The 27,856-nt window shown below is 57.4% G+C and overlaps 1 protein-coding gene across 5 annotated transcripts; it reads right to left on the reverse strand.

Moving 5' to 3' along the window:
• Positions 1-263: 263 nt before the first annotated feature.
• Positions 264-27,429, reverse strand: MAP2K3 (mitogen-activated protein kinase kinase 3). 5 transcript variants are annotated; one of them, XM_072023846.1, is made up of 13 exons: positions 27,351-27,429; positions 12,609-12,641; positions 12,286-12,355; positions 11,013-11,061; positions 8,738-8,851; positions 8,298-8,417; positions 7,755-7,871; positions 7,471-7,522; positions 6,576-6,703; positions 5,894-5,971; positions 3,939-4,078; positions 3,144-3,189; positions 264-2,704 (listed from the first exon to the last, which is right to left on the reverse strand). In XM_072023846.1, the coding sequence occupies exons 1-13, from the start codon at positions 27,412-27,414 to the stop codon at positions 2,621-2,623; spliced, it is 1,095 nt and encodes a 364-aa protein (XP_071879947.1). In that variant the 5' UTR covers positions 27,415-27,429; the 3' UTR covers positions 264-2,620. The 5 variants fall into 5 exon arrangements, with proteins under 5 accessions (XP_071879947.1, XP_071879948.1, XP_071879949.1 ...); XM_072023847.1 differs by lacking the exon at positions 27,351-27,429 and adding an exon at positions 26,558-26,681; XM_072023848.1 differs by lacking the exon at positions 27,351-27,429 and adding an exon at positions 25,259-25,430.
• Between the last annotated feature and the right edge of the window lie 427 nt (positions 27,430-27,856).

Here is a 27,856-nt window from a genome sequence, read left to right on the forward strand (position 1 = left end):
CATCCCATTGCGCAGTGGCCACGCGAGGCGCAGCCCCACGGGAGCCCACGGGCGGCCGCTGGCCGCTGCCTCCCCCTCGCGGCGGCCCGGGGACGGTGCCCCCGGTCCCGGTGCCTGCTCCAGCCCTAAAAAGGACCAGGGGAAAAAAAAAAAAACACTGCCACCACCCCCCTCTGCTGTCCTGCGCTGCGCCCACCCATCCCCGGCGGCTGGAGCGATGAGGATGCTCCAAGGATTTAAAAAAAAAAAAAGGCACAAAGAGGTGGTTTGAGGGGTGATTTTATTGAAAAGGATGGGGTTGGATGGGTACAGACCGTTCTTAGACATATAGGGCTGGGGGGGCTTTCGCTGTGGTTAAAAACCTCTCCCACCTTGAAGCCAAGGTGGTGGCTCCCGGCCCCAGCCGAGGGACACGGAGCTGCTGCGTTCGTCTCCTCCACAGCTCCCAGCTTCATCAGCAGGGTCCCAAGCCCACCCTCCAGGCATGGCCCAGTATCCGTAAGGGCAGATGTTCCCCTTCCCCAAAACACAGGAGTCAGGAGCGTGTCCGAGAGGAGAAAGGCAGCCAAAAATAAAAACATGCAAAAAAAAAAAAAAAATAGTCGCCATTCCCCCAAGCACCAAAAAAGGGTGAGGTAAGGAAAGGGATGGAAACAAGGAGAAAGGGGAAAACAGAAGCTCAACATCCAAACAAAAACAATCCAAAGTAAACATCTAAAAAAAAAAATTACAATTGTACAAATTTGTACAGAAGCTGCAAAGCTGTCCTACCAAGCCAGCATCGGGGCGCTCAGCGAGTGCCGGGTGGTTTGCAGAGTGGGACCGAGGGGGGGGCGTGGAGAACATCAATCAGCGTATATTATACAAAGAGGTGGGGTGGGGGTCAGGGTCAGCCCAAAGCTGAACAGGGTTTGTCCATCTCAATACCCCTGATGGTTTTTTTCAGGGCTGATCCCTCTCCCTGGGTGGACAAGACACTGGGGGAGAAGCTTTTCAGCAGGTGGAGGACCCCAAAAAGGAGGGAAATGCACCCTAAAATCCAGGCCTCCAGGGCAGGGATTTTAGGAAAAACGTTTTTTAAAAGAGTCGCTTAAAAAATAGATGCATTTCTTTAAAAAAAAAAAAAAAATCTTAGGCCGGGGTCTCTTCTAGAAGTCTTCCCCACCACCCCAAATTTAGCCAGAAAATCGCTAGCCATTTCACCAAAACTGCTAGCCACACAGACATTCACACATTCGTCACTGATTTTTAAAAATATATAATATATAGAGCACGCGCACATACACCCACACAAATATATATTAGAAAAGGAAAAAAATCCCTCTGAAAACTCAATCTATCAAAAAAAAAAAAAAAAATCCACAGCCGGTGCGTTTGTCCTGTGACCACGTACAGTAGAAGACAGAAATCCCTTTTGCTCCCGTAGCTCCTCGCAGGCTGCTGAGGCTGGGGGAGCAGGGAAACACATCAGGTTTTCACAGTGGATTTGCTAGCGGAGAAGAAACCGCTCCTCCCTCCTCCCCCACAGAAGGGCTTTTTTTTTTTAATTTATAGCAAGTTAGGTTAAAACTAGGAAACACGTTACGAAGTCCATCATCTATAGACAGAAAATGTACAACTGGCAGCAGCCCCCATGCAAGTCGTTGGGTTTCGGGTTTTGGCTGACATCCCAGTGGGCAGCCACGGGGCTCGAAGGCAGCTCGGGATGCATGGGTGGCAGCAGGGCCTCCAAAACGAGGGGTGTCACAGTGCGAGGTCTTACACGAGCCCGGGCTGGGAAGGGAGATGGAGCAGCATCCTCTCCGGATGAGGAGCTGGGGAAGGCAGAGGCAGTGGCTGCGGGTGGTGTTGGATGGTTTCTGTCCCCACATCCTCCAAAAATGAGGCTGGAGGTGGCCACCAGGGTCCCACTCATCCACCCCGTCCCCTGGGGACGCAGAGCGCGGCGTGGCTCATCCAAAAAATGTTTCCCCCTCCACCTTCAAGGGGCCGCTGGATGGAGGCGGTGAGGGGGTGGGAAGGGGGTGCCAGGTCTGGTGCTGCACTGAAGGGTCGAACCAGGCATTAAAACGGCTTCTTGTGGGAACAGCGGTGTACCCAGGGAGCTGTGGAGCCTCCTAAAAAGCTGCCCAGGAGCCTTGGGGCAGAGAGGCAGGCACAGAAGGGACACAGTTTGGGGACGGGGCTTGGGGCAGGGCAGACGAGGAGTGCAAAAGCACAGCAGAATGTTTTCTCCCTGCCCTCCCCAGTCAGCAAAAGGGAAGAAAAAGGTAAAAATTCTGTGCCTGTTGTGCCAGGAGTGATGACAGACGGTGCCTGGCCCCGCTCAGGTACCATGGGCACCATCCCCTCGTGGTGGGGGACGTGCCTGGCACCCCAAGGATGCTCCCCAGCCTTCGGTTGTGGTGGCTTAGTTGGGAAGGTGTCGGCTTCAGAAGGCTCCTCCTGGGGGATTTCAGTTACGGGGCAAAGAGAAAAGAGACTGCAAGGGCGGCCAGGCCCGGAGACGCCCGTGGGTGGGGGAAATGTGATCTGTGCAAACCACCACTGACTCGAGTCCTCGTCGGCTGTGCTGCAGGGATGCCGGGTGGAGGGGACTGCAGAAGCCGTGAGCTTTGAGTTAGGAGTCTTCCCCGAGGATCTCTGTCACGAAGGAGGCCATGTCAGTCTCTTTGGTGTCGTGCAAGGTAAAGAAGGGGTGTTCCTGCCGACGAGAACCGAGACAACGTCAGTCACATCCCAGGATGGACCAGCCCAAAAGCAGCCCCCAGGGGATGTCACACAAATGGCCAGGGGGACACCAGCGTCCTCCCCAGGCTCCCGTGGGCACCATCCCTCAGCTCAAAGCTTAACGCTTCCAGGTTTGGCATTTCTGGGTTTAACCCCACCCAGGCAAGCAATTTTTGAGGTTGTTTGCCTAAAGCCACCGAGAGCAGATAGGAGAGAGGGAGAAAGCACTTAGAAACTGACCTTAACACCCCTGAATTCAGCACAGCCTTCCACTTCAGCCATGCTACACCCACCCCACCATGTGCCTGAAAATCACCCCCACCCACCCCCTGTTGTTCCATTTTGCTAGGGCCCTTTATCCCAAAATGTTTCAGAAGTGGGACCAATGCCAGCAGAAACAGCTCCGCACTTACCATAAGTTCTAAATAGTTCATTCGCTCAGCAGGGTTCTTCCTTAAGCTGGAAAGAAAAAAAATAAAAACACAAGAGAAAGGCTGTAGGATCTTTTTTCTCTTTTTTTTTTTTTCTTCCCCTCGCACCCTCGCCTCTGTATGGGGTCAATGGGATGGGACTTCCCAGGCACCACAACTCCTTCCCAAGCAGCTCTGAACCATGCAGCCCTACAGAGCGGCCAGGGAGGGAACTGCAAAAAAATGAGTGAGGGTTTTGCCACAGAGGGGACAAGCCAAGCAGCACGCAGCCTTGCTCTTGTCCCCAAGACCAGGGAAGGAGGGGAGAGGCTTCCCTGCAGCCGGCAGGCTGGGCAGAGCACCTCAAGGCTCGCTGGAGCCCTGGCACCTCTCCGAGGGGCTCAGAGCACGCCAGGAGCAGGGGATACCCCGAGGGGAGCAGCTCTCCAGCTGCGGTGCCCGCAAAACCACGGGTCAGCTCTCACCCGGAGGCACCCAGACAGTGCCTGGGGGTTTGTTCTCGTTTCATTGCCGCTTCGCCAGAAACCACCACGATTTCAGCAGCGCCAATGGTAAAAGGGGAAGAGAAACCTCTGCACCTTCCAGCAGCCGGGGTGAGTCAGGACGAGAGCAAAACCCGCTGGGGCTGAGCTTCCTGCCGTGGCCGAATGCCAGCTTGGTGCAGGGAGGGAGAACCGGGCTCCAAAGCTGGACAAACCCAGCCCCACGCCTCGCTCCAGCCCCTGCAGACCCTTTCGGGCAGGTCGGGGGAAGCCACAAACCCTGCTGGAGACTCACCACTGCGCCGTGAAGTCCACAAACTCCTTGGAGAAGTGGTCGGCAGGCAGCTGGGGCGACGGCTCCTCCACCACTTGCTTGAGCTGCTGGAAGGGGGTGCCCCAGGACTCGTACGGGAAGCGGAGAATGGCCAGCTCGATCTGGGGACAGGGACAGGCCGACGTGAGACATCGGGGTCACCTCCACCCCACGCAGCCCGCCGCCTCAGAGGCTGCAGCGGGCTCAGATTCAGAATGAAAACCCTCTTTCCTTACCAACAGTTCTCAATTTGGGTCATGCTACCTTTTTTTTTTTTCCTCCTTTTTAAATACAAAAACCCAGAGGCCAAAAATACTTCCTTTTGAGGCCCGCTCAGCAAATTAATGCATTTACAGGAAGCAGACAAAAGATATGTAAAATGGGATTAGTTTAAAAGATAGCAGCAGCGCGCACACCATTTCTGCACTGGCTTCTCACCAGAAACTGGCCTCTGGGCTTCAGGCTGGTGCTGCATGAGCACAAAAAATATCCACAAACCCAAAAAAAAAGTGCTAGGACATCATTTAGGAAGACTGCTGCCAAACCACTTCAGCTACTGGGTCCTTGGTGCAAGTCAGCCCTGCTCCATCACCCACTCCAGCAGGAAAAAAGCCCTTCACAGCTCCTGGGCATCTCCTGCCAAGGGTCAGCTCCTGTCTGGAGATGGACAGCAAAGCCTGGCAGGGCGGGATGGGATGGGAGGGATGAGAAATGTGCGGGGATGTGGGACAGAGCCAGGGGCCCCCATCTGGGGAACTCAGCTGCTGGAGAGCTGAATGAAGCCAGCAGCCCGGAAAGGCCTGGATTAGCCCCGCACCTCAACGGCCCTAAATTTGGCCAGTCTGAAATCAATCACACCCCTCCAGAAATAAAATAACAGGAAGCCAGCCCAGGAGGAAGACATTAAAGGGAATCAGGTCAGGGCTCCTTTCAGCTGCAGGCTGGCAGGCTTTCAGCAAGGTCCCCTCTCCCATCCAGCACTGGAAAGGTTCAGAGATGTCGTCATTGACACAATCTCCCATCCCACAGCTTCCTGCATCTCGGAGGAAAGCCGGAGCTGATTACATTCCCAGCCTGCTTCACAGCTGGCCAGCCAGCCCAGCTCTGCATGGCACGGGGGTACCAAGAAGAAGGGGCTCGGGTTTGGCACCCCGGACAAGACCAGCCAGGGAAGAGAGAATATTTGCCAAAATATCTGTGCAGCACACCCAAATGCCTGGATGCAGCGCCCAAAACAGAGGTCGCAGCTAAGAGGGTGCAAGAAAAATTCATGAAAATAATCTAGCCCCAGAGAGAGAATCTCCTGGAAAGCATGAGAAGCGTTCTCGGGCAGCATCCCCTTAGAGCCAACAGCTGGGATTTCCTTCGCCTTCCAGTGCCAGACGATTTCAGCTGTTTTGGAGGTAGATCCACCATCCTGTGCAGCTGCGATTTTGGAACTCAAAGCATTTCCCCTTTCTGTGGGCTGCTGCAAGCTACCCCGGAGGCGGGACTGCTGCAGGCCATGCACATCACCCCTTGGGGGGGCAGGCAAATTCATCGTGATCCTCCTACCAGGCACGGCTAATACAGGAGGGGTGTGCTTGCAGGGAGGCTGCGACCCAGCCACAGAGAACCCTGCTCCTTGTAACCAGCTCTGCCAAGCACCTCTCCAGCCAGCGTGTGGGGAACTGCAAAGCAAAGCCTTGCAGGTGGCTTTAAAAGCCAGGCTTGGGGATGCCCACGAAAGCACAGTGGCCCTGAGTGCACAGGGAACCACAACCCCTCTGTGCCCTGGTTATCTGCTCGTGCCCTGAGCTGTTACACTCAAAAATCAGCCCCATTTAGCAGGGGTGAAAGCCTCAGACCCCACAGCCTGCAGCAGGGTGGGAGCCCCCCAGCACAGACCCCATCCCACACCCGCATCGCAGGGCGCTGGCCTCAGCCTGCTGCCTTACCATGGTGATCCCCAGACTCCAGACATCCGACTTCACGTTGTAGCCCTTCTGGTTCAGCTCAGGATTTATTCTTTCTGGCTGTAAGAGCAAAATGGAAGATATTACGACTCTGTCTCGTTTTCCCAGTGCAAACCACACGCAGCAGAGCTCTGGCTCCAAAACCCAGGCTGGGTGGATTCCCCTGGGTCACGTCCCCACGAAGGCAGGGCTTGAGGTTAAATCTATGAGCACCGATGAAAGCCACGTCTTGTTCCACACAAACCCCACAAATGCTCCCCTCCAGCTCCTGAGCGTGACTCCTACCCCAGGAGCACAAGCTACCCACACACACCACGGATGGCAGTGGGAAATTCACACTGACTTGAGAGCAAGGAATGAAATGACCCTGCCAAGAAAAGCCTCAGCATTTTCTAACCAAGAAGAGCAGCCCGTCCAACCACCACAACCAGCACCAGCCAGGCTTTCACCCTTCTGGGAAGGGAAGGTGGCAAAGGGAGAGCCTGCTGCAGGATTAACACAAACAGGAAGGTTTACAGGGAGGGTAATCCCTTCCTTGGAGGATCCTGCTGCATCAGGAAGCCCAGAGCGCTCCGTAATGGTTTATATCTCAGGACAGAGGGGAACACAGACTGATTTTTAAGAGCAGCCTCTTTGAGCCGAGGCTGGACGGCTCCCCACTTACAGCCATGTACGGTTTGCAGCCGGCATCCATGGTCTTTGCGACTGAATCCACCAAGTAGCCGCTGATCCCAAAATCACACATCTTCACGTGTCCCTCCTTGTTGATGAGCACGTTGGAAGGTTTCACGTCTAAAAGAGAGAGAACACGAGAGAGCAGATGGGGCCTCTGCAGAGGTAGCGCAGAGCCTGGGACAACACAGGGAGAGAAGGGACCAGGGAATGGAGACAAAACCCCACGATGCTTTTATCAAAGTAAATGTTCACAGGCAGGCCCATAACCCTGCCCTCCAGGCAGAGCAGGCCTGGAGATCAAAAGATCCTTACACAGATGAAATAAAATGCTGAGGAGCTAATACCCTGCTCCTTAGGGGGCATTTATACACCCAGCACAGCCTTGAAAGTTCAACCCCTATCAAGTTCTCAGGACAGCTTGTCTCATGCTCATCATGAGCTGTCCACAAGGAGCTACATGAAGATGAAGAACAGGGCCTGGGTGTTATGATTGTGTTACGATTCCCATCCATGATTTGCAAGGTCTCCTTCAGCTCTCACCTTGCCAGAACTACTCAGCCAGGAAGGGTATGGGATTTTGTCCCCAAGAGCTGCCTGCAACGCATCTCTGTGCTCGGAGAGGGCCAGAGATGTCCACACAAGTACAGGCAGTGAGGAAGTCGGTCATTATATTCAACCTTTCATCCAGAAAGGATGAAGAAAACAACATCATGCAAGGAGACGCATGAAAAACACATCTCAGGAACAGGCCTTGGGCATCCAGGTCTGCCCACCACATTCCCAAGTGCCACCAAACACCCCTGCAGGGGACCCTGAGGCACAATCCATGTAATTTATAAGGTTAGCACTCCAACCACACCACACGAATCCCAGCCAGCACCTACCTCTATGGATTACGGACAGCTTACTGTGCAGATGCTCCAGAGCCCGTACAATCTGGTGACAAACAGAGCAGGAGAGAACTGTTAGACACACGCAGCACCAGCATTTCACTGTGAACACACCACCCATTTCTAAACGCTGTGTGTCTGAGCAGAGACCTCCAACAGGCTGCATTCAACCCCCGTGAGTGCAAAACCCAGCACAGAGTTACACGTGAGGGGTGCCATGCATCACTGCAAGGCCTGGGGGGAGCACAAAACCACGTATGAACCCAAAAGGCACTCACAGACACGGCCATTTTCCCCAAAATGTCTTCAGGGATGGTTTTCTTCTTCTCTAGTACTTTCTTGTAGAATTTATCTAGGGAGGTGTCCATGAGCTCCATGCAGATCCACACGTCGCCCTGCAGATAAAAGAGAAAGCAGCTGAGTAGGAATTCCCTAGAAAACCCCAGGAGCTGAAGGGAGTGGTGGGGACAGACAAACAGTCCCTGCCCCTTCCACCTGGGACAGACTGAGCTCCCCAGGCACCAGCACGCTGCCTCCACACCAGGCACGATGGGCACAGACGTTCAGGTACCACCAAAAGTGCCTGCAACAGCCTCCCTAGGAGGGACTCCCTGAAATCCAGCTCAACCAAGGACAACGTGGGGACAAAAGGGACCTGCTGCACGCTGCCTGGAGGAGGCAGGAGTTCAATTTTGCTGCATCTCAAAGAGACCAGCTTGGCTAAAGAAAGCCAAGGTGGCTTGAGACAGTTTTGTGCCTTTGGAGATCTCGCCCGGCCCCAAGGTGCTGTGCAGCCCAGCAGCTCCCCACCAGCCCAGTACCTCTCGGAAGAGGGCTCCGTAGAAGGTGACGGTGTAGAAGCAGTCGACCGTCCTCATGGAGATATCCAAGTCCATCAACAGCCTCTTCTGCTCCTGCGTGTTCACAGTCGCTCGAATCCTCTGAGACAAACATATAACAAAGAGAAAAACAGGGGTTTAATGAAGGTGGAGTTTTGCAGCCAGTAGCACCCTCAGGAGATGCCCAGATTCCCTCTCCCAGGCAGCTCCTTAAGGGATGACACCACCTAAGCCCAGGGCTCCATACTTGGATTTCAAAACCTGCTTTGAAGGAGCCGCACCGAGCTGCACAGGGACACCGGAGGCTGCCAAAATCAGCATCCCTCTAACCTCCCGCACCTCTCTGCCCCCAGCAGAGCCTCTCTGCTGCCCTGGAGCTGCACGTCCCAACCTCCAGCCCTCTGGCAGGCAGCTGGGCTCACCTTCACGGCCATGATGGTGCCGCTCTGCGCGTGCCGGACTTTCTCCACCACTCCGTAAGCCCCACGGCCCAGCTCCGAAATCGTCACCAGGTCATCAGCTTCCACCTCAAAGTTCTACAGGGAGAGAAGTAAAAAAAAAAAAAGAAATCAGACATGGGTATGCTCATCACCAAAGGCAAAATTCCAAGCTTGCATCTCTTCTATGCAGAGCGCTCCCAAACGATGGTGCCTACAGGATTCCAGCAGCTCTAGGCACCAGGCTCGGAGGAGATGGATGCGTTTTTCACTCTGTTGAGCCCCAAACTCACCAGGGCTCACTGAATTCTCCCTCTGAAGCTAGAGATCAGGAGTTTCATCCTTTCAGCCAGGGCACACTATTTCTGTGGTGAACAACCCGCAGGGTTTCAGCAGCTCCCCTGCCAGCACGGGCAGCTATTGGGATTCAGGATTGGCACCAGATCCCAGTGCCCAGCGGGGCATCACTGCCTGCCCCCGTGTGACCACAAGCACACCCACGTGCCCGAGAGCACCCTGCTTGTGCAAAGCTGCTCTTAGACAGGGTGGCACACACCACAACCCAATTCCCAGCATTGGGCAGCTCAGGTTGTGCCTGCTTTCAGCACCTCGCCCCATCATCATAGCCAGCAAGGCACAGCATGAGCTAGCACCAAGAAAAGAGCTCAGGCAGTGCAGTGACATGAACTTCATTTCCAGCTGGAAAAAGACAAACCCCCAGTGTTCAGGCAGCAGGCAGCGAGCGAGGCTGTGCGCAACCCCCAGACAAGTTTCCCTAACCACGCGTTACCCTGTAATTGCCTGCGCCGCTGGGCAGGGCATAAACTGCTCGAGTGAGCCACGGGCTATTTTGGGAGGCTGCATTCATCGCTCCTAATAAGTTACAGACCTCCTTTCAACCAGGAGGAACTTCAGCCAGCCTGCGAGTCTTCCTCCGGTCCCGGGGAAGAAAAATAATACCAGGATGCCCAAGTGACCCAGCAGCCACAAAGGGTGGGAAAAGCGCACGCCACGTCGGAAACACCGCCCGCGAGCTACACCCCGGGCAGAAAGGAGGCAGAAAACGCTGCTGGGGGGCCAAAATGGGAGCTGGGGCTGCCGGGCTGGTGGCTAGCCAGCTCCCCCGCCACGCTGGCCACGGGGCGGCCGGCAGCAAGCAGCATTTATGCGAGCCAGATGTGGCTGGCAGGCGGCCGAGGCAGGGAGCAGGAGAGGTCTGGGGTTGAGCTCAGCGGTGAGATATGCGCTGCCTGGCACGGGAAGGTGCCAGCTCTGTCCCGGGCAGGACGGTGGGTACAGGGATGTGGGGACCCTACAATCTCCCCCCAGTATCCCGCTGGCCTGGGCAGAGGCATGGTACAGGCTCACTGCTCCTGCAGCAGCCTCCAGGAAGGATCTCGTGGTGCTTTTCAGGACACGCGTTGTGCAGTTGTTCCAGGTTATTGTTGTGGGCTTTTTTTTTCCTGGCATTTACCCACAGAAGCTGGCAGTTCCCAACACACTCCAGGAACCAGGACGGCCCTGCCCAGGGGCAGAGGCGATGCTCCAACACCATCAGCATCCCCCTTACAGCATCCCTCACCCCCTGCCCTGCAGAGACGCAGGACACCACCTGCACAGATCAGATGGACCTGAGCTCATCCTCCACCCCATCACCCAAACCTTCCTCCATCCTACATCGTGTCACTCCAGTGCCCAGATCAGACCCCTCCTGCAAACACCAGAGCAGGCAGAGCACAGCTGCTGAATCCCTTGGAGAAAGGCACGGCAGGGACAGCAGCCAGCACGGAGAGCTGTCCCCACGCTGCACCACGCTCCCAGCGCACACGCTGTGCCCAGGCTGCCACACGGAGCCTCTCTCCCCGAGCTATTAATACACAACAGCTAGAAAACAACAAGGGCTGTGGGGCTGTGCCCTGGATCTAACCCAAGCTGCCTCCTCAATCCCTTTCCCCTCTGTCCCAGCTCTCCCCAAACCCTAAAGCCTTGCACTGATGGTGCCCACGGAGCGAGCTGCTCAGCCTGGGAGGGAAGCAGCAAGGCGCAGGGCTGCTCAAGGCACCACCCCGAAATTTTTAGCTCACTCACAAACAGCCTTCTGCAGCCCCAGGAGAGCCCGTAACAAGAGGATGAAATAAAAGAGCAGCAGTGGCTGTTTCTAGCAGCTCTTTCTTTTTTTTTTTTTCTTTTTTTTTTTTTTTTTTTTAAGATCAGGTCTCTCAAATTGCAAGAAGCAAAAAGAAACCGCGCTAGCACGTACCTTATCTCCGATGGTGATGAACGTCCTGGAGTCCAGGTTCCTCGGGGGCCTGCGAGGAAAAAGAGAGAGAAAGTCAGAGGAAAGCACAGCTCCGTGCTCCCCATTCTGCAGGGCCAGGTTTTGTGTTCCTTCCAGCACTTTCATCCCCTGCTTTCCACCATGCCTTGTTGTTACAGGCTCAGATCAGCCCCCTCCAAACGCTCACAAACGCTTTCATCGTGCAAACACCACCCACAAAGCATTTGCTAAACGCAGCCAGCGAGAACCCCAGGCAGCCAGCGAGGTGAGGCATGCATCGAACCAGCAGGCTTTGAAACCATCCCCGCTCGGGATGCGAGCCCACGGAACCCCGACCGATCCCACGAGCTGTTCCCGTGGCACAGCGGCTCGGCTGTCATGTTTTGACAGGCAGGTGTTGTAACAGGACAGCCACGTCGCCCGAAACACACGCCTAGGGAACAACAGGTAATTCCTCAGCAGTGAGTCATTTGTGTACACTCCACGGCCTGTTCCAGGCAGCCTGGCACGCGGAGCAGCCAGCATTTCACAGGGTCACGCTTTGCACAACAGCACGCTGGCAAAAATAATAAAAAAAAAAAAGTCTTCCCTTACGGCTTTTTCCCCCCCATCGTTGCCTGCTTCCCACTACTGGTAGCAGGGTGCTTTTGGAGCAGATTTTAGCCTTTTGTCCCTCGTGCTTCGCTTCCGTGCTTTCCCCAGCTGTGAGCTTGTCGGATTGGAAATTGAGCAATTTGTTTTAGCCTCCTGTTTAGCTCCCGTCAGAGCCATGCAGCGAGCTCCAGCTTCAAGGAAGTGCTCGGGCTCATGAAAAAAGCCTTGCACTGAGCAAATATTTGCATTGCACCTCGAGAAGTGCAGAGAAAAGGGATCGCAGGCACCTGGCAGCAGCCTCTACCGGAGTGCTCCAGGCATGCAAGCACCCTGCAGGCTCCAGGCGGACACCTTCGCCAGGGGAAATTCAGAGAGATGAAGCCACAAGGGAAGGAGGTGGCTGCTGCGTGCATGCCAGGCCGCACGGCACTAACGGGGGACTTCCCCAGCTCCCCAGCTCACAGATCTGCCTTATCTGGGCTTTTAGGGAGTGTAATTTCCCCTCTGAGGATTTCACTGCTCTCCCAGAGCTGCCGAGGGTCTCTGGAAAGGGCTCCTGGTACAAGCAGGGCTGAGCGGCGGAGGCGCAGCCCGTGGTGTTTGGGAAGAGCATCACAGAGCAGGAATTTCAGCTGCCTGCTTTTCGTCAAACCCCACTTACGTTGTGTTGGCAACGGGCTGCTTGATGGGGACACATGTTATCCTCAGCTCCCGCTTCTTCTTGCTTTTCACTGGAAGAGAAGACGCACACGTGAGCAACTGGCATTTTTCTTTCTCTGCCTTCAAGCATCCTCCTACCCACAGGCCCCCGGCCCGGGGGTGCACAGAAACCCTCTTCCTGGCCTCACACCTTGCACTGCTCCTCAGCCACCCCAAAAGCGCCTGTTAACCCCCTGTGGCCATTAAGGGTTCCTCCTCTTTGGGGATTTTAATTGCAGGTGTTTAGGGGATGGGCTGAAGCTGCTGTTCCTGCTGGGCACTCACCTGGTTTGTGCGGCTCCAAGGATCCCTTGGAATCTGGAAGAGAGCAGAGAGACACGGGGTCAGTTTTGGTGCTCCAGAGCAGCAGGCACAAAGCACGCACCCCTCACGGCCCCGGGTACCATCCGAAAAACACGCCAGGAGGACAGAGGGGTGCTGGCACCCGGCCCCATCCCGGCTTGACCAGCCACAAGAGGTCCCCACGCCACCAGCCGTGCACAGGGCCCTGACCCGAGCCCTGCTGCCCCAGCTCCTGTGCTCCCCGCCAGGCCAGTTTGGGATGCACAAACCCATTTCTCAGGGTGGTCACAGCCCCGCAGAGCCTGCTGCATATGGGATGGGATGGGACAGATCCATCACGGCCACAGAAGCAGGCAGGGAAGTGGCCAGGCCTTCTCCGCTCCACACCTACAGCAGGTTGGAGGCCACCAGACCACAAGCAAGCCGAGCAGTAACTAACCCCCACCCCAAATGGGGACACCCCCACGTGTCACCAAGGGAAAATAGCACAAAACCAGGCAGGAGCTGGCTGCCTTTGTGCTGCCAGACACAAATCAAGGCCTGGTCTGCATGGGCTGAGAGCTGGGAGAAGGCCAGGCCTGTCAGGAGCAGCCCTCAGGATGCTCTCCTGCCCAGCTCCAAACAGCACAAGGAGATGGGTCTGAAATGAGAATTGAGCCCAAAATAGGATGGCCAGAGCCCTGCTTTGCTGCCCTGATCCCCTGCAGGGACAAGGGGCCTGGGGAGCTGCGTGAGAAGCAGCCCCACGAGCTGGCCTCCGAGCACGGTGTGAGCTTGTGGCCGGCTCCTTGTGGCCTCGTGCAGGCTCCCTGCCATGAGGAACGGCTCCTGGGACAAAGTCCAGCGCTTCCAACGCTGCTGGGAAAGGGAGGGGAGAGGCGAGGAGCTGGGAGCTGGGCAGGAAGGAGGGGAGATGTTCCTGGATGCATCCTGCCCTGCTGGGGGGGCACCACGGGTGGGCAGCTTCAGCCTGGCTGCTCCACACCAAACCCATCCTGCTGGGCTGGAAATGGGTCCCGGAAAGCTGACCCTGTCCTGGCAGTTGTGGGGTTTGATCACTGGTTCACAAACCTGCGAGGTTTCCTTTCCCAACCCCGCACCCGGCCGGGCTGGCAGAGGGAGCTATAAATATCCCCGTGCACCCACTGAGGACACTGCAAAAATACCTGGTTGAGCAACGCCGGGAGCAAACACAGAACGGAGCCAAAGGAAAGCTGACATCCCCGTCTTCAGGCACCGCCTTCCCTCCCTGCAGCCAGCCCCAGAGCCAAAACCCGGGGGCTGCAGCATCCTCCTGCAGCCAGGGGGTGGGAGAGCCCAGGGGGCACACGCTCCCATCCCACCCAGCGTGCTGCATTTAGCACGTGGCTCAGGGATGCAGGCAGCAATCCAGGGATGCTGAGCTGCTGCACACCCACCCGGCCAACCCTGCACCTCCTGCTCAGCCAAAAAAAAAAAGAAAAAACCAGGACAGGGTGAACCAAACGCCTGCAATCCCATGACAGCCCCCCCAGCCACCTTCTGCCTGGCAGAGGGCGCAGCCACCAGCCAGAGCTTTGCACGAAGCCCTGAAACAACCCCCATACACACACACACACACATCCCATCCCGGCTGGTATTTTGCTTAATCTGTTTGCTCTCCTTCTCCCCAATTGCCATAGTAACCCCAGCAGGAGCACAATGCTCCCTCTGTGCTGCCCGCTCCCCCGAGCGGCGCTGACTCACGCGGGGTCACCAACGCAGCGGCCCCGAGGCTGCGGTGTCAGCCCTGCCGGAGCCCCAGGAGCTGCCAGGAGGCGTCTTGGGGTCGGGAATCGATGCAGAGCCTCGTGCCCGTAGCGGGATTTGAGAGCACGGTTGGAAGGGTCAGCACGGGATGGGGAGATCCCCGCTGCAAAGTCCCCGTGCGCCGTGCTGGAAAATCACATCGCGTCTCCATGCATCGATTGTACCCCGTGAGACAGAATTAGGTTTGCCTCTTCCTGCTCTCCCCGTGTTTGCCACGGGGCCAAACTCCCCAGCATCCTGCAAACCTCCTCCAAAAAGCGCTGGCAGCATTTCTCCTGCTGCTCGCAGCCACAGAAGCAGCACGGGTCCGGCCGTGCAGGGGTGGAGCGGGCAGGAGCCACTTCCTCTTGAGCACAGCCCAGAAATAATTAAATTTCTTTTACAAATGAATAAAATAAATAATAAGAAAGAGGCAAACGGTGCTGTCCTGAAGCTCTGCACACCCACAGCCTGCTCAGGGCAGGCAGATGGTGGCCGTGGGGGACCAGAGCCCAGCACCGCTGTCCCCAGCACGCTGCCCAGTGTCACCCCCAAAGCTGGTGGCAGCCCCAGAGCAGGACACCCGGTGCCAGAGGAACAAACAGGCGGTGGGACGAGCACGGCACGACCTTGCAATTCAATCCCTTCTGCCCTGAGCAGGTCCCGGGGCAGCATCTGCTGTCAGCCCCCGCAGGCGGCTGCTCTCAGCTCCCTGGCACCTGCCAGGCTCTCAGCAGCTCGCCCCCAAATTTGGGACCCCACGGGAGAGCTGCTGGGGACAGGGGGACGCTTTCTGTCACCTGCAAGTCCTGGGGATGCGCCAGCTTGTACCAGGGCACGGGGCTCTTGCAAGAGTCACCCACTGCTCGCGGTGACCTCAGATCGCTTCCACAGCAGCCAAATGGGGACGGGGCAACCTGGGGGCACGGCCCCATTAATCCCAGCCCCGTCACCCCCAGCCCAAGCCGAAAGCATGTCCAAAAAGCCGAAAGCACGGGTCACACAGCACTGTGCATGCACCCGGGCTGGGGAAAATGAGCTGACCGAAGTTCCTAGCGCAGCCGAGCTCGTAGCCCACGTGATGCCGCAGGCACGTAACTGCATCCTTTATGCTAAGAAAGGCACCATTTCCTCCTAAAGAAAGAAAAAAAAAGGCTTTTTTTCCCCCTCCCCTCATGCCACAGCCCGCACCAGCTAAGACCGGACACATTCGTTTCCTGGAACTGCTCAATTCAACGCTGAAATCCTCCTCCTCCTCCTCCCCAACCTCAGCCCCGTCCCGCTGCACCTCTCCCCGGGAGGTTTGGCCTTCCCACTCCGCCGGCGTGGGTGGAGAGAAGCGAACAGGACAACGTAAAGAACTGCAAATAAAGCTATTTGCCTGAGCTGACCTTTGAAATCAAACCTCTCCGAGCCTCCCCTGCGCTCCAGGTGAAGTCCTGGAACATGGACCTGCAGGGTGCAGGGGCTGCTGCAGGGGTTGCACGGTGGGGTTAGTGCTGGGGAAAGAGTTTGGGGGCCCCCAAATTCCCCTCGACCTGCAAATAGGAGTCAAACACTGCTGGGGAAGACGTTTTGGGGAATCGAGGGGCACCCTCGACCTGCAGACGGGAGCCAAACGCTGCAGAAAAGGCGCAGGGCTGCAGGGTGGGTCCCAGCCTGGCTGCAAAGGAAGGGCCAAAAGAAAAAAAAAAAAAAAAAAGGATCCCCAAAAGGAAATAAAAAATAAAAAATACAGGCAGGGTGCAACAAAGCAGAGAGGGGAATTTGGCCGCTTGGGTCACGGGAGTGGAAAAAGCTCCCTGTGTAAGCGGAAAAGCGGCGCTCAACCTGCCGAGAGCCATCACTCATCAGCCTGCAGAGGGGCTGCTGCAAGCCACCGCCGCCCTGCGCCCGGCACTTCTGCAAAAAGAGAAAGAGAAAAACCCGAGCGGGCTGGACGAGAAGCCCCCGCCGGCTGCAACGGGTGTGCAAGGGCTGCTGGAAAGCCCTGGGAACACCACCAGAAGAGGGACAGGCTCCTTCCCGGAGCTCTGCTGGATTTCTGCTAAGATGCCAGCGCTCCAACCCCGTGCAAAACATGCAAGTTTCCAGAGCTTTAAAAATAGATCCCGAGCTGCACATGCAGAACCCCCCCTTCCCGAGCGAGCAGAGGGGAGAAAAACTCCGTGGAGGGACCCCAAAAAAGTTCCACCGTCCCCCTTTTTGGCACCGCAAGCAGCCGTTTGGTCGCCCCCCCCTCCGGCACGTGCTTTGGAAATTGCAACACCTACCTTGCCTCTTGTCCATGGCTTCCCAGAAATGAAGAACAGAAACGGGCACGCCTGGCGGAAGGGAGGGATGGGGGAGCCGGAGGAGGGAGGGAAAAAAAACAGCCCGTGGGATCCGCTGCAGGGCCCTTCTGGTGAGCACCACGGCTTACCCTCGGTAGGGCTGCATGCTCGGAAGGTGCCAGCAGCCCCCTTTTTGGGGTCCCCGCTGCGTGCCGGGGGTGCGCGAGCCAGCGAGCGGCTGGGGAAGGCTGGGGGGGAAGGCGCCAGCAGCACCGCGTCCCCGCATGGGCAGCTGCTGAGGTTGGCCGGTCTCAGCTCGGGTTACACTTGAAAGCTCAACAGTTGTAGAAAAAAAAAAAAAAAAAAAATGCAGCGGGCGAAATAACCGCTGACGTCAACAGGAAGCTGGGGGGGAGCCAGCGCCGGGAGCCATCGAGGCGCAGGGCTCCCGCGGCGCATCCCCCGGGGGACGCCTTTGCCGCTGGAGGGTTCGACCCTCGGAGCACAGCTCCCCCTCTGCCATCTCGATCCCACTCCCCAGGATAAAATCCCAACGGTGGGAGGCTCCCAAAGGTGCTGCCGTGGGCTGGGTGGGTTCCACGGGGGAGCAGCAGTGCTCGTGCCATCCTGAGCCCCCCACCGGTGCAGAGCTTTGCACGGTGATGGCTGCAGCTCCATGCAGGAGCACAAAACACCAGGGTACAGGGGATGTAAGCGCTTGGGGGGGCTCAAACACACGGCCCCGAGCACCCACGCTCAGCCCTTTGGCACCCAGGGAGCGCCAGGCAGCACGAGGTCGGATTTCTTGGCGCTGCAGGTGCCCGGCTAATTGCTTTGCCACTGACAACCATTCCCACAACAAATAGTGCAAAGCTTGTTCCATCACAATGCCGGCTCCCAGCTCGGCAGCTATTCCAGGGTGACAACTGAGACGGCATCTCCGCTGGCCAAGTCCAAGCTGCCACCCGGATTCTGCTGGGAAATAGCAAAGGAGGAGGACGGAGGCGTGGAAAAAATCACCCCCGGCTCCGCCACCACGTGCGAGAATCGTGGCCGAGCCTCGCTGCTCTCCCCTCTTCTGCCCGGGTGGGGTTTGGAGAAGCCAGCACCGACGTCCCTGACCAAATCCGAACAGGTTGCAGCTTTGTTTTCAGCTTCCCTGGCAGCCTGGAGGGCAGATGCTGCAGCAGCTCCTTCACCTTCCCCTAATTATAGCAAACATGCCTCCGCCGCGCGGGCTGCGCCGCCCCGCGCACGTTTGCAGGCAGAAAAGTCAGAGGTCGAGGTAAAGGCGCATACCGACCTAATGAGCGCCTCCGATTTTAAATAGTGTTTATACAAGCCCCAGAAGGACTGCGGAAGATATTTTCCTCGGCAGCATTTCCACTCCCCGGGTATGGTTTCAAGCCGAGCTCATCGGCGCAGAAGGGATGCTGGCACAAGAGCTGCCCCCCAGCCCTACAGCAGCGTCCCCGTCCCATACAGGGGATGCTCCAAGGATCCCTACAACCCCTCGTGGAGCCCATGCTGCCTCGGCACATCCCAAATGCTAATAAATGCCATTTTTTTTTTGAGCCAGACCCATCTTTTTGCAGGTCCTGGGGCCACCAGCACCACTGCTGCTGGGTTCTGAGCAGCCGAACCTCGTGCGCCGGGCAGCTGCCGCCGCTCCCTGCCAGGCTTCAATGAGGGGAAGAGCACGCCCTGAAAAACAGCAATGAGCTCAAGCAGCAGCCTGCCAGCACCAGGCCCTCTCCCCACCCTTCCCCTGCCCACCCGCGGCCTCTCCGAGGGCTGGATGAGGCCGGGGGCACCGGGGGGGGGATGCACCGGGCTGGCAGCGGGGACCCAGGACCCTGCAAAACCCCATGGGCAGGACCACAGCCCCGATCCCAACCTGGAAGCTCTGTGACAGCTCTGCTTTTAAGCAAAACCTTGGAATAAAATCTAATAGGAAAGGGATCAGGGGCATCTTTCTGCTCCCATCACTCCAGCTGGGCAATGATGCCAAGAGCAATGCAAGGAGAGCACTGCGAGCGCCCAGTACCCCAAAACAGGGAAGGATTTGGGGACGGGGACACCAGCTGAAGCCACCACGGCGGTGACATCCCAGCTGCCAGCCCTGGGCTGCCAGGCACACCCCAGCTCCGTGCAGCAGCCAGATAACAGCCCGGCCAGCCCGCTTGCTCTGCTGCAGCTTCGGGAGGATGTCACCGCCCAGTTACGCTCCAGTTGGATTTTTAAGGTTACCTGCATTACCGTAACGGATGGGGGAAAGCAAAAAAACAGCCACATTTCACTCTGTGCTTTGTTCCCTGATGTTCTGCAACAGGGGGGCTCTGCAGACAGGCTCCACGCTGGGAAACCCACAGGAGCAGAGCCCAGGCTGCCCTCGGGGAGCGTCGGAGCAGCGGCCAGCTGGCACGGCACCGTGGCGTTATCGGACACGCTGCCCCATGCCAAAAACTGCACAGCTGTGCAGCAGGACCTGGGCAAAAAACCTCTGCCCACCTCTTCGGAGCAGGCACGGGGCCGGGCAGAGCATCCTGCAGGGCTGCAGGCTCACATCCATCGCTCAGGATCGATTTTTTTCCCCCAAAAAAAGCAGTGGCAGAGGCTACACCTGCTCGGAGCTCGCCGTGCAGGCAACCACGAGCCACCTCCTGGAGCAGCACAGTGCTGGCGTGCTGCCACGAGACAAAGGGCTGGGAGCAACCCCAACCCCAGAGACTTCATGGGCAAGAGGAGAGGAAAAAGGAGATGGTGCTTCAAGAAAAGCCAGGAGGGAGAGGCGAAACTGCTGCCACCAGCTCTGCTCCTGCTCTGGTTCCTGAGCCCGTCCTACCCGGCTCGGTGCAATTTCAAGTACCTCCAGTTGGCCACAAAACCCTGTAAAGTTGGTAAAAGGGCAAAGTATTGCCTCTTTCTGCTTTTAATGCAGAGTCTCAATGACTAAAAATAAATAAATAGAAATAAAAATTACTTCTTTAGCTTCCTGCCATCCTCCCCCCAATTTATTTCGGGTGGGGAAAGAGGAACTTCATCCCGGCAAATGACACGGGTACCTGGGCTGAAAGTGGAATTTGTGGGGGGAAAAAGTAATAATTAATAATAATTAGGAAGTGCTCAATGTCTGCAGCTGCCTGCTCCGGGAGGGGGACAGAAGGAAAGGGAGCAGCGGGAGCGATGCCACCCGCGGGGACTGCGGTTCACAGCTCCCCGCTGAGTCAGGCCCAGGTGCACCACGAGGGCTGTGAGCTGGCTGCAGGTGCTGCAAACTCAGCTCGGGGTCCGTGAGTCAGAACAGGTCTGTCTGTCCGTCTGTCACCACCAGCAGCTCGACGGAGACAGGGCTGGGAGCACCACAACACCCAGATTCGGCTCTCCGGTGCCCAAACCTCTCCGGTGCCCAAAACTGCGCTCACGTCTGAAGACGCACAGGGGATTTCTGCCTCACCACCCTCACCTGCTGCCTTTAACCACGTTTCTCCCCTGATTACATCCATGCATGCGCTTTTCCAAGCTGAGAGGGAGGAAAGGAGCAAATTGGGGTGCTGCAAAGAGGCAAAACCCACCCCGTGATGGGGGAACTGGGTGAGATCCTCGGTCTTCGGCGAGGCGAGAGGGTGGAAACCGCCGCAGACAGCAGGACCCGCAGCCACCACCTCGCAGCCTCTGCCCCAGCCCTACGGACACCACCGGGGACAGACTGACGTCTGCATCCCAACCCATGTCCAGCTGCTGCCTGCGGCCAGCCCCAGCCGCTCAGCGGCTCAGGAAGTTAAGATTTTATATTAAAAAAAAAGCGCAGCACGCTTGCTAAGCCCCACATTTTTGCAGAAGTCGCCCGCAACCATTTCTCCTTCGCTCCTCCAAACTCCCCCACTGCAAAGCATCGCCCCCGTGGGCTCTCGGCAGCTCCACACCACAAAAAAACCCTTCCACGTGCCCTGCACCCACAGGGCATCTCTGCCTGGTGCCCGGCTCGGGCAGCGTTTCCCCACCGCAGCCCCACGTGGCAGCCCCGGCGCAGGAAGGGCACAGCCTCGCTCGCCTGCTTCCGTTTCGCTGGGGTTTATTTATTTTTTTTTTTTGCTGTGCCCTCCTCGCCCCTTGCTCAGGAATCACTGCGAGGTTTTTGAGGCTGGGTGGAAATGAGCCCAGCAGGTTTTTGCTCTTGGAGCTGGTTTGAGACGTCCCGGGAAGGCAGCAGGCTCCGCAGAGGCTGTCCCGACACATCCGGCTCACGTCCCGGGGCAGGAGCAGGCAGTGACTCAGTGCCGCTCAGCCTGCAGCTCGCAGCTTTTCCTGGGGCACGCTGGAGGTTTCCAAGAATCATTTCCATTTACAAAACAACGAGAAAAAGAAAAAAGAAAAATCCCCTTTTAGCCCCAAAAGGGCAAGGCTCAAATCAGTGCTTTTTTTTGGGGGGAAAAGGTGGCGCGCTGCAGGGCAGAGCATGAAAAGGAGCAGAAAGGAGCTGGAAGGAGAGGTGCAAGAGGTGAAACCTGCTCGAGATAAGGGGAACGCACGCGCTTGGTGCCGGCCCCGTGGCTGCCGCTCGCGGCTTCCCCCGGCGAGCTGTGCCTGTAAAACCCCCACGGGGAAACCCACGATTACCGAAGGCGAAATTCTTTGGGGATCCAGAAATGAAGGGCGAAGCGTTGCAGCAGCCTGGAATGTACACGGAGAGATCTCACGGACGGGAGAGGTGCCGGAGGAAAAGCTGAGTGGCCCCCTGGTTCCTCAGCAAAGCTCATGCGAGGCTGATAAAGGACTTGGATTAAAATGCACCCGCAATTTCCAGAGGTGCCTCCTCCAGACACCACTTTGCTCGTTGCCCAGGCATCCTCCACCAAGCCAGGCAGTGGCAGGGTGAATTAATACCTGCAAAAAGCTTCTGGTGGGCAAGAAATCAGCCTCTGCAGAGCCCAGGAGGGCAACCCCAGCCGTCCACCAGCTCCTGCTGCTCACCATCAGCCCCCTGGTGCGCAGAGCTAAAGGTGCTCGAAGCCGAGCGACCGCAGGGATCGACCAAAAAACGCAGATAGAACAGGTTGCAGAGGCTTTTCTGGGTTTAAACACCGGGTTTTACAGCCAGGTGTGGAGCGTGGCTGGGTCTGCCACCTCGCTGCTCCTTTACCAGGTGCTCGGGAGGAGGCAGAGAGCAGCCCTGGCACCGTGTCCATTCATTTTCACCCCAAGCTCAATTTGGCAGCATTTCAGGAGAGAAACCAAGCCGTCCGCGGCGGCAGGGGATTTTTAACTCTGCAGAGCAGCTTTCTTAAAAAGCCTCGCGGCCGAACACATCCGGCTCTTGCAGAAAGAGCCACGTCACTTTTGGGGACGAGCTGCACCGTGGGCAGGGGACAGCCCTCACCCGTCCGCTCCTTTCCAAGCAGGGCCAAGCCTCCCCTTCCCCAGCGCAGCAAGATCTCTGTCCTACAGCAGGGAATGCCTCCCCCACACACTATATTTGTTCTTTGCTACCTTTAATAGGGAAAAAAAACAGTGCTACTGAGCTGTGGGCAGCAGGAGGTGGCACCGGCTCGGGCTGCAGGTGCCTCCAGCTGCAAAGAGCAGGACGGGTGGCCGAGGCAGGGGGGCTTTCCTGCAAGATTTGGGCTAAGAGGGAATTTTTATGCACAGGACCGTGGTACCTAACCAATCTGCAAGCACAGGCACGCCAAACCTTCCTAGATAATCCCATGTTCCCCTAAAGCAGGCTCCCTGCTTCCAGACCCGGCCGTGCTGGTTGCAAACCATTTTCCGAGCACACGTCCGCCCGCGGCCCCAGCAGGAAGCGGCGCCGGTGTCACAACCACCCCGGGGCAGAAGCACTCGGCTGTTGCCCTTGCCAAGCTCTCCCGACCTGCAAATGCAGCTGCAGCACTTGGAGAAGGAAAAGGGGGCACAGCCCGAGCTGGAGAAGTGGTGCCCCCACCCAATTGCGCCCAACATTTCGCCCTCTCGCCGCTCAGCGCCTCTGGAGAGGCACCGGCAGGACCCAACGCCAGCTGCAGGTTTTGTTTGCTGGAAATCTGAGACCTCCGGCTGAACAAAAAGCAGTAATTAAAAAGCTTTACCTTTCCTAAAATACACCAAAATGTCCGGCACCACCACGGCAGGGGAGCTGCCCGCAGCCAGGGTCAAACCGTGCGGCTCCCGGCGCGGATGGATGCGGGACACAGGCACCAGGCTCAGCCCCACGCAGCGTTTTTGGGCACGTCAACCCCACCAAACCACAGCACAGGTTTAGCAGCCTCTGCTGGAAAGTGTTTGTACCAAAAAGAGGCTTCCTCCTTTCCAAAAGGAGTTTTTTTTTTGTTTTTTAATTATTTTTCGTGGCGCTGTAGGGGGCAGGAAGGGTGGATGCTCTGCAAACAATTTCTGGTTAAGTTTTGTCTCCTCCTCATCCTGCCTCCTCTCCCACTCGTGGGATGTTTTTAAAGGAAATTTATCCCTTAAAAAAAAATAAAAATGAGCATTTCACTTGAGAGGATGCAAACCTGGCTTAGAGCACGGGACAGACCCCCCTTGGCAGTGACCCTGCTGCAGCCTGGAGGGGACCAACCCCCCCCCCAGCTCCTCCTTTTCCATGCTGAGAGCTCCCAAAGGAGCTGTGCTGGTGTTGTACCCACCTGTTTTGGGGACAGACACTCAGATGGGGATGAAAAGGCCATGGGGAGATGCAGCATCTCCCAAGCTGGGAAAAAAAAGACCACGAATTTCCAGTTTCCATCATAAAAAATCCTCTCTGCTGTCTCAAAATCCCTGGCTAGGACTCGACCTGCACTGCAGAGTTTTGTCAGCAAGCAGCTGTGGGTAAATGGAGCTCCGTGCGCACCCACAAGCAGTCCTGAGTCACGTCCGTAAAACCCCAAAGTTTTTGTTGGGCGAGTAAAATTACCCCCAGACAACACAAGTTCCTCTCCCAGCTCTCCCCCCAGCGAGCGGCCCCGCCACCGTTAGCCCAGTGAAAGCAAGCCTCTGACAAAAAACCCCACGTCCTCGGCCCCAAAATCACCGGGACCCGACACCTGGGCACTAATGGAGAAGCCCCACAGTGCACGCACGGATTCTCTACAGCAGAAACCAGCTTTGGGGCCAGGTTTGTGCTCAAAGCAACCCCTGGCTCAGCCCCACACTGCAGCCAGGGCCTGGGGAACAAAAGCAGCGGGTGACAAGCAGGAGAGCAGCCTTTGGGGCTGCCAAAGCACAGCTCAATATTTATTTATCCTGTGTGATGTTCTACAGGTGCAAAGCAAAACCCTGGCTCTGTGGGTTCAGAGCTGAGAGCCCCCACACTGGCCATGCACCGAGGGCACCGGTCGCGCTGCCAGCCCCAAAAAAACACAACCAGGTGGTGGTGACGGGCAGCAGATCCCATCCAGGCACCTGCCAAACCCTCCTGGAGGAAAATCTCTTGGCTAAGGGGAAGGACGCGCTCTCAAAGGGTGCCCACGTGCCCCTCTCAGAGCTCACCAAATGGGCACAGCTCCACGCATAATTCCTTCCCATCCTGACACCAAGCTGGGAAAATGGAGCTGGACGGAGCGCTGGGGGCCTGAGGCAACCCGAAAATCTATCGATAAACAGGCAACCAAAGATGCAAAATAAGATTTTGCATATTCGGGCAACCCTCAGGCTCGACGGCGCGCAGAACCAGCGAGCGAGGGTTTCCCACACTCACACACACAGCCCTCACCCCGCGAGATAATTCGGATCAAGGCGGCAGCGGGAAGAGGAAGAAAGGCGAAATCCTTCCTGAGCTTCCCTAATCCCCGCCAGGTGTTTATCTCGGAAGCTATGTTTAGCACCGCGCGGGGAAAAAGGCTCCTGCCCGGCACCATTCCTATCCCCGCGTGTCACGGGTGGCCACGCGCATCCCCAAAAACTCCGGAGGCAGGAGACAGCCCCGTGACTAAGCCGAGGTGACGGCAGCCGAGTTTTTGCACGCATCGGTCACGGGCACGGCCAACCTGCGAGCCACGAGGCAGCCGTCTCCATTCATTGCTCCCATCACCTCCAGCGGGAGCACGAAGCCACCCGAATCTCCCGGGATAAATCCTAGGCTACATCCAGCCGGAGAGAGTAAAGCCACCTGAATTTCCCAAGTTAAATTTCAGCAGGAGTCTAAAGCCACCCCGAATCACCCAGGTTAAATTCTGGGCTACATCCAGCAGCAGCCCAAAGCCACCTAAATTTCCCCGAGTTAAATTCCAAGTTTCAGCCAGCGGGAGCCCGAAGCCACTTGAATCTCCTGCGTTAAATTTTGGGCTACATCCAGCAGGAGCCCAAAAACCACCTGATTTTTTTCCATATATTAAATTCTGGGCTGCATCCAGCAGGACCCCAAAGCCACCTGAGTTTCCCAGGATAAATTTCAAGCTGCAGCTCGCTCTCAGCCTACCAACACCCCCAAAAGAGCAACACACAACCAACAAACCCTCCCCGGGAGCCAGCACGTTTCAGGCAAAACCCAAACCGAGCCAAATCTCAGCAGCCAGCAGGGCACGAGGAGGAGAACACACGCACAACACCACGACCCCACGAGCAAAGCAGCCCCCCAAAAACCCTCCCCGAGCTCACCTCGGCTCTCCATCCAGGCAGACAGACCCCAGGTAAGGTGTGGGCACGTTGGGGCTCCCCGCAGCCTTTTTATGAACCCCGTTGCAGCCCCGCAGCCGGGGCAGGCGGGCGGGAGGCATGCGCCCGTACCCGTGAGTCAGCAGCTCCGCTCGGCGCACCGTAAATCGCCGCTGATTCACACCCCGCTTACACAGCAAACAGGAAACTCAGGTCCACATTCCCTCCGTTTAAGACACGGAGCGTTCAGAGGAGGAGGAAAAAAAAAAAAAAAAAAAAAAAAAAAAGCCCCCCCCCCCCAAAAAAAAATCCAAAGTCACGCCGAGGTGCGCTCATCTGCTCACATGGCTCCTGACTTCGAGTTTCCAGCGCATCACCGCTGCCGAGAGGAAAGCCCCGCGACTTCCACGCCGGCGGCACGAGCTCCACGGACGGGTCCCTGCTGCCCTCGGGGACGCGGTGGCACCGCCGGGTCCCATGGGTGGCACCGTCACCCACGGGTGGCACCCACGGACACAGCCCCCCTGCATGGGGGGCTCCCCAGGGACCCCCTTGGGTTGCCCCCAGCCACGCACAGCGCTCACCGAACCACCCCAACCAGCGTTGAACGAGAGGCGATTTGGGGCCGTTTCGTCCAGAATAGGGTCAGCTTGTTGCTTTTTTTTTTTTTTGCTATTTCCCAGCTCTACCAAACTCACTTTTTTTTTTTTTAATTTATCGCCGTGCTGCACACACAGAGCCATTCACCCCTTACCTCCCCCCCCCATCCCATTATGACCCCACGACCCCCTAACCCCCTTTTTTGGGGTTTGGGGATTTTTTTTTTCCCCAGCTGGACCAAAATCACCCTTTTTTTAAAAAAAAATTATCAACATGCTGCAAGCACAGAACCCTTCACCTTTTAACCCCCTGGCTGCCCCCTTACGACCCCACGACCCCTTAATACCCCTTTTTAGGGTTTGGGGATTTTCTTTTTCCTAGCTGGACCAAAATCACCATTTTTTTCCCAAAAAAAATATCAACGTGCTGCACACCCACGGCGCTTCACCAATGGTCCCCACGGTCCTCCCCTACACCCCAAACCCCCCCTACACCCCCCTACACCCCAAAACCCCCCTAACACCCCTTTTACACCTTATTTACACCCCTTTACACCCCCTGACCCCACGCCCCCCAGCCGGGCTGTGCCCGCAAAACGGCGTGGGCTGCCTACAGCCCGGGAACGGAGGGAAAGAGAAGGGGGTCCCGGGGTCCCTATATCGGTCCTGGGGTCCCCAGATCCCCTCCTGTCCCCGCTCCTACCTCTGGGCACGGACATGGCTGGCGACGGCCCCGCAGCGCCCGGGCAGAGCGCGGCGCCCGGCGGAGTCCGGCCCAGCGAGGCGGGCGGCGGAGGAAAAACAGCGAAAGGCGGGGCCCGGCGCCGGCCGGCGGAGCCCCGCCCACTCGCCTGCTGAAACCCCGTTCCGATTGGTTGACAGCGGGGAGGGGGCGGGGTTATCTCACCGCCCACCCTCGCGGGGGGAGTTTTATGGTTCACGAGCACGGTGGGCGGGGAGCGGTGACGCGGGCGGGGGGGGGGAAGAACGTGGCTGCCCGGGGGTGCGGTGACTCACGGCATCCCCGCGGCCTCTCCGCGCGTTTTGCCCCTTTCCACGTCTCCCCCTTCCCCGCACGACCCCCCCCGTGCTCGGGGCTGAGCACACGCCACCCCCACGGCAAGGGGAAGCAGGGCAAGCCACCCGCCTGGGCTCCCCAAAAATCCTGCTTGCCCCCCCCCAGGGCTCCCTGCTGGGGCAGGAGGGGTGCAGGGATGCAGGGATGCAGGACTCAGCCCGGCCAGGAGCTGAAAAAAAACCACAGACACACCCCATGAAGCTGCCACCATGCTGGGGGGGTGCCCTGCTGCAGGACATTCAGCAGCACCCCCAGCCTTGCACCCACACCCTGGCACCCTTGCTCCATCCTCGGCGGCGCGGGGCACCCAGGGCTCTCCCCAAGCCTTGGAAGGGGCTCCCAAGGCTCTCCCCAACCCCCCGTCGCACCCCGGAGGAGAATCACCCACATATCTGCAGCCCTGATGCATCAGGCTCACCTGCCTGCACGTGCCTCCTGCCCCGGGGCGATGCAAGGGTCCCCTCCCCATGCTGCAGCCCCATGGGCACCTGGCCCAAGCGTGGGGACCCTCAATGGTGATGCCACCGTGTCCTCCGTGGGTCCTGCTCGGGGTCACCCATGTCCCACCAGCCAGCCATGAGTTGTCCCAGCAGCGTCCCCACCATCCAGAGCCTGCTGTGAGTGCAATTTTTTGGAGAAAACACCTAGAATATCTCAGGGGGGTACAAGGGAGGGGTGGTAGTCGAGCACAGTCACTCATGGTTCTGATCTGGGCTTTGCAGCATGTTTTGGAGAGGTTCAAGAGCTGGAAAACCTGCCTGGAATACAGAAAAGAAGGGGCTGGGGGCTGCGTCTACAGGGGGCCAGATGCCTCGGCTGGACCTTTAACCCAGCAGCCGCAGCGTAACAGCCAGCAGCTGGAAATGGAAGCAAGAAAAGTTCAAATGAGAAATAAATTACAGGTTTTTAACAGCGAGCAATTAT

This window comes from Anas platyrhynchos, chromosome 15 (genome assembly GCF_047663525.1).
Source record: "Anas platyrhynchos isolate ZD024472 breed Pekin duck chromosome 15, IASCAAS_PekinDuck_T2T, whole genome shotgun sequence".
Taxonomy (NCBI): domain Eukaryota; kingdom Metazoa; phylum Chordata; class Aves; order Anseriformes; family Anatidae; genus Anas; species Anas platyrhynchos.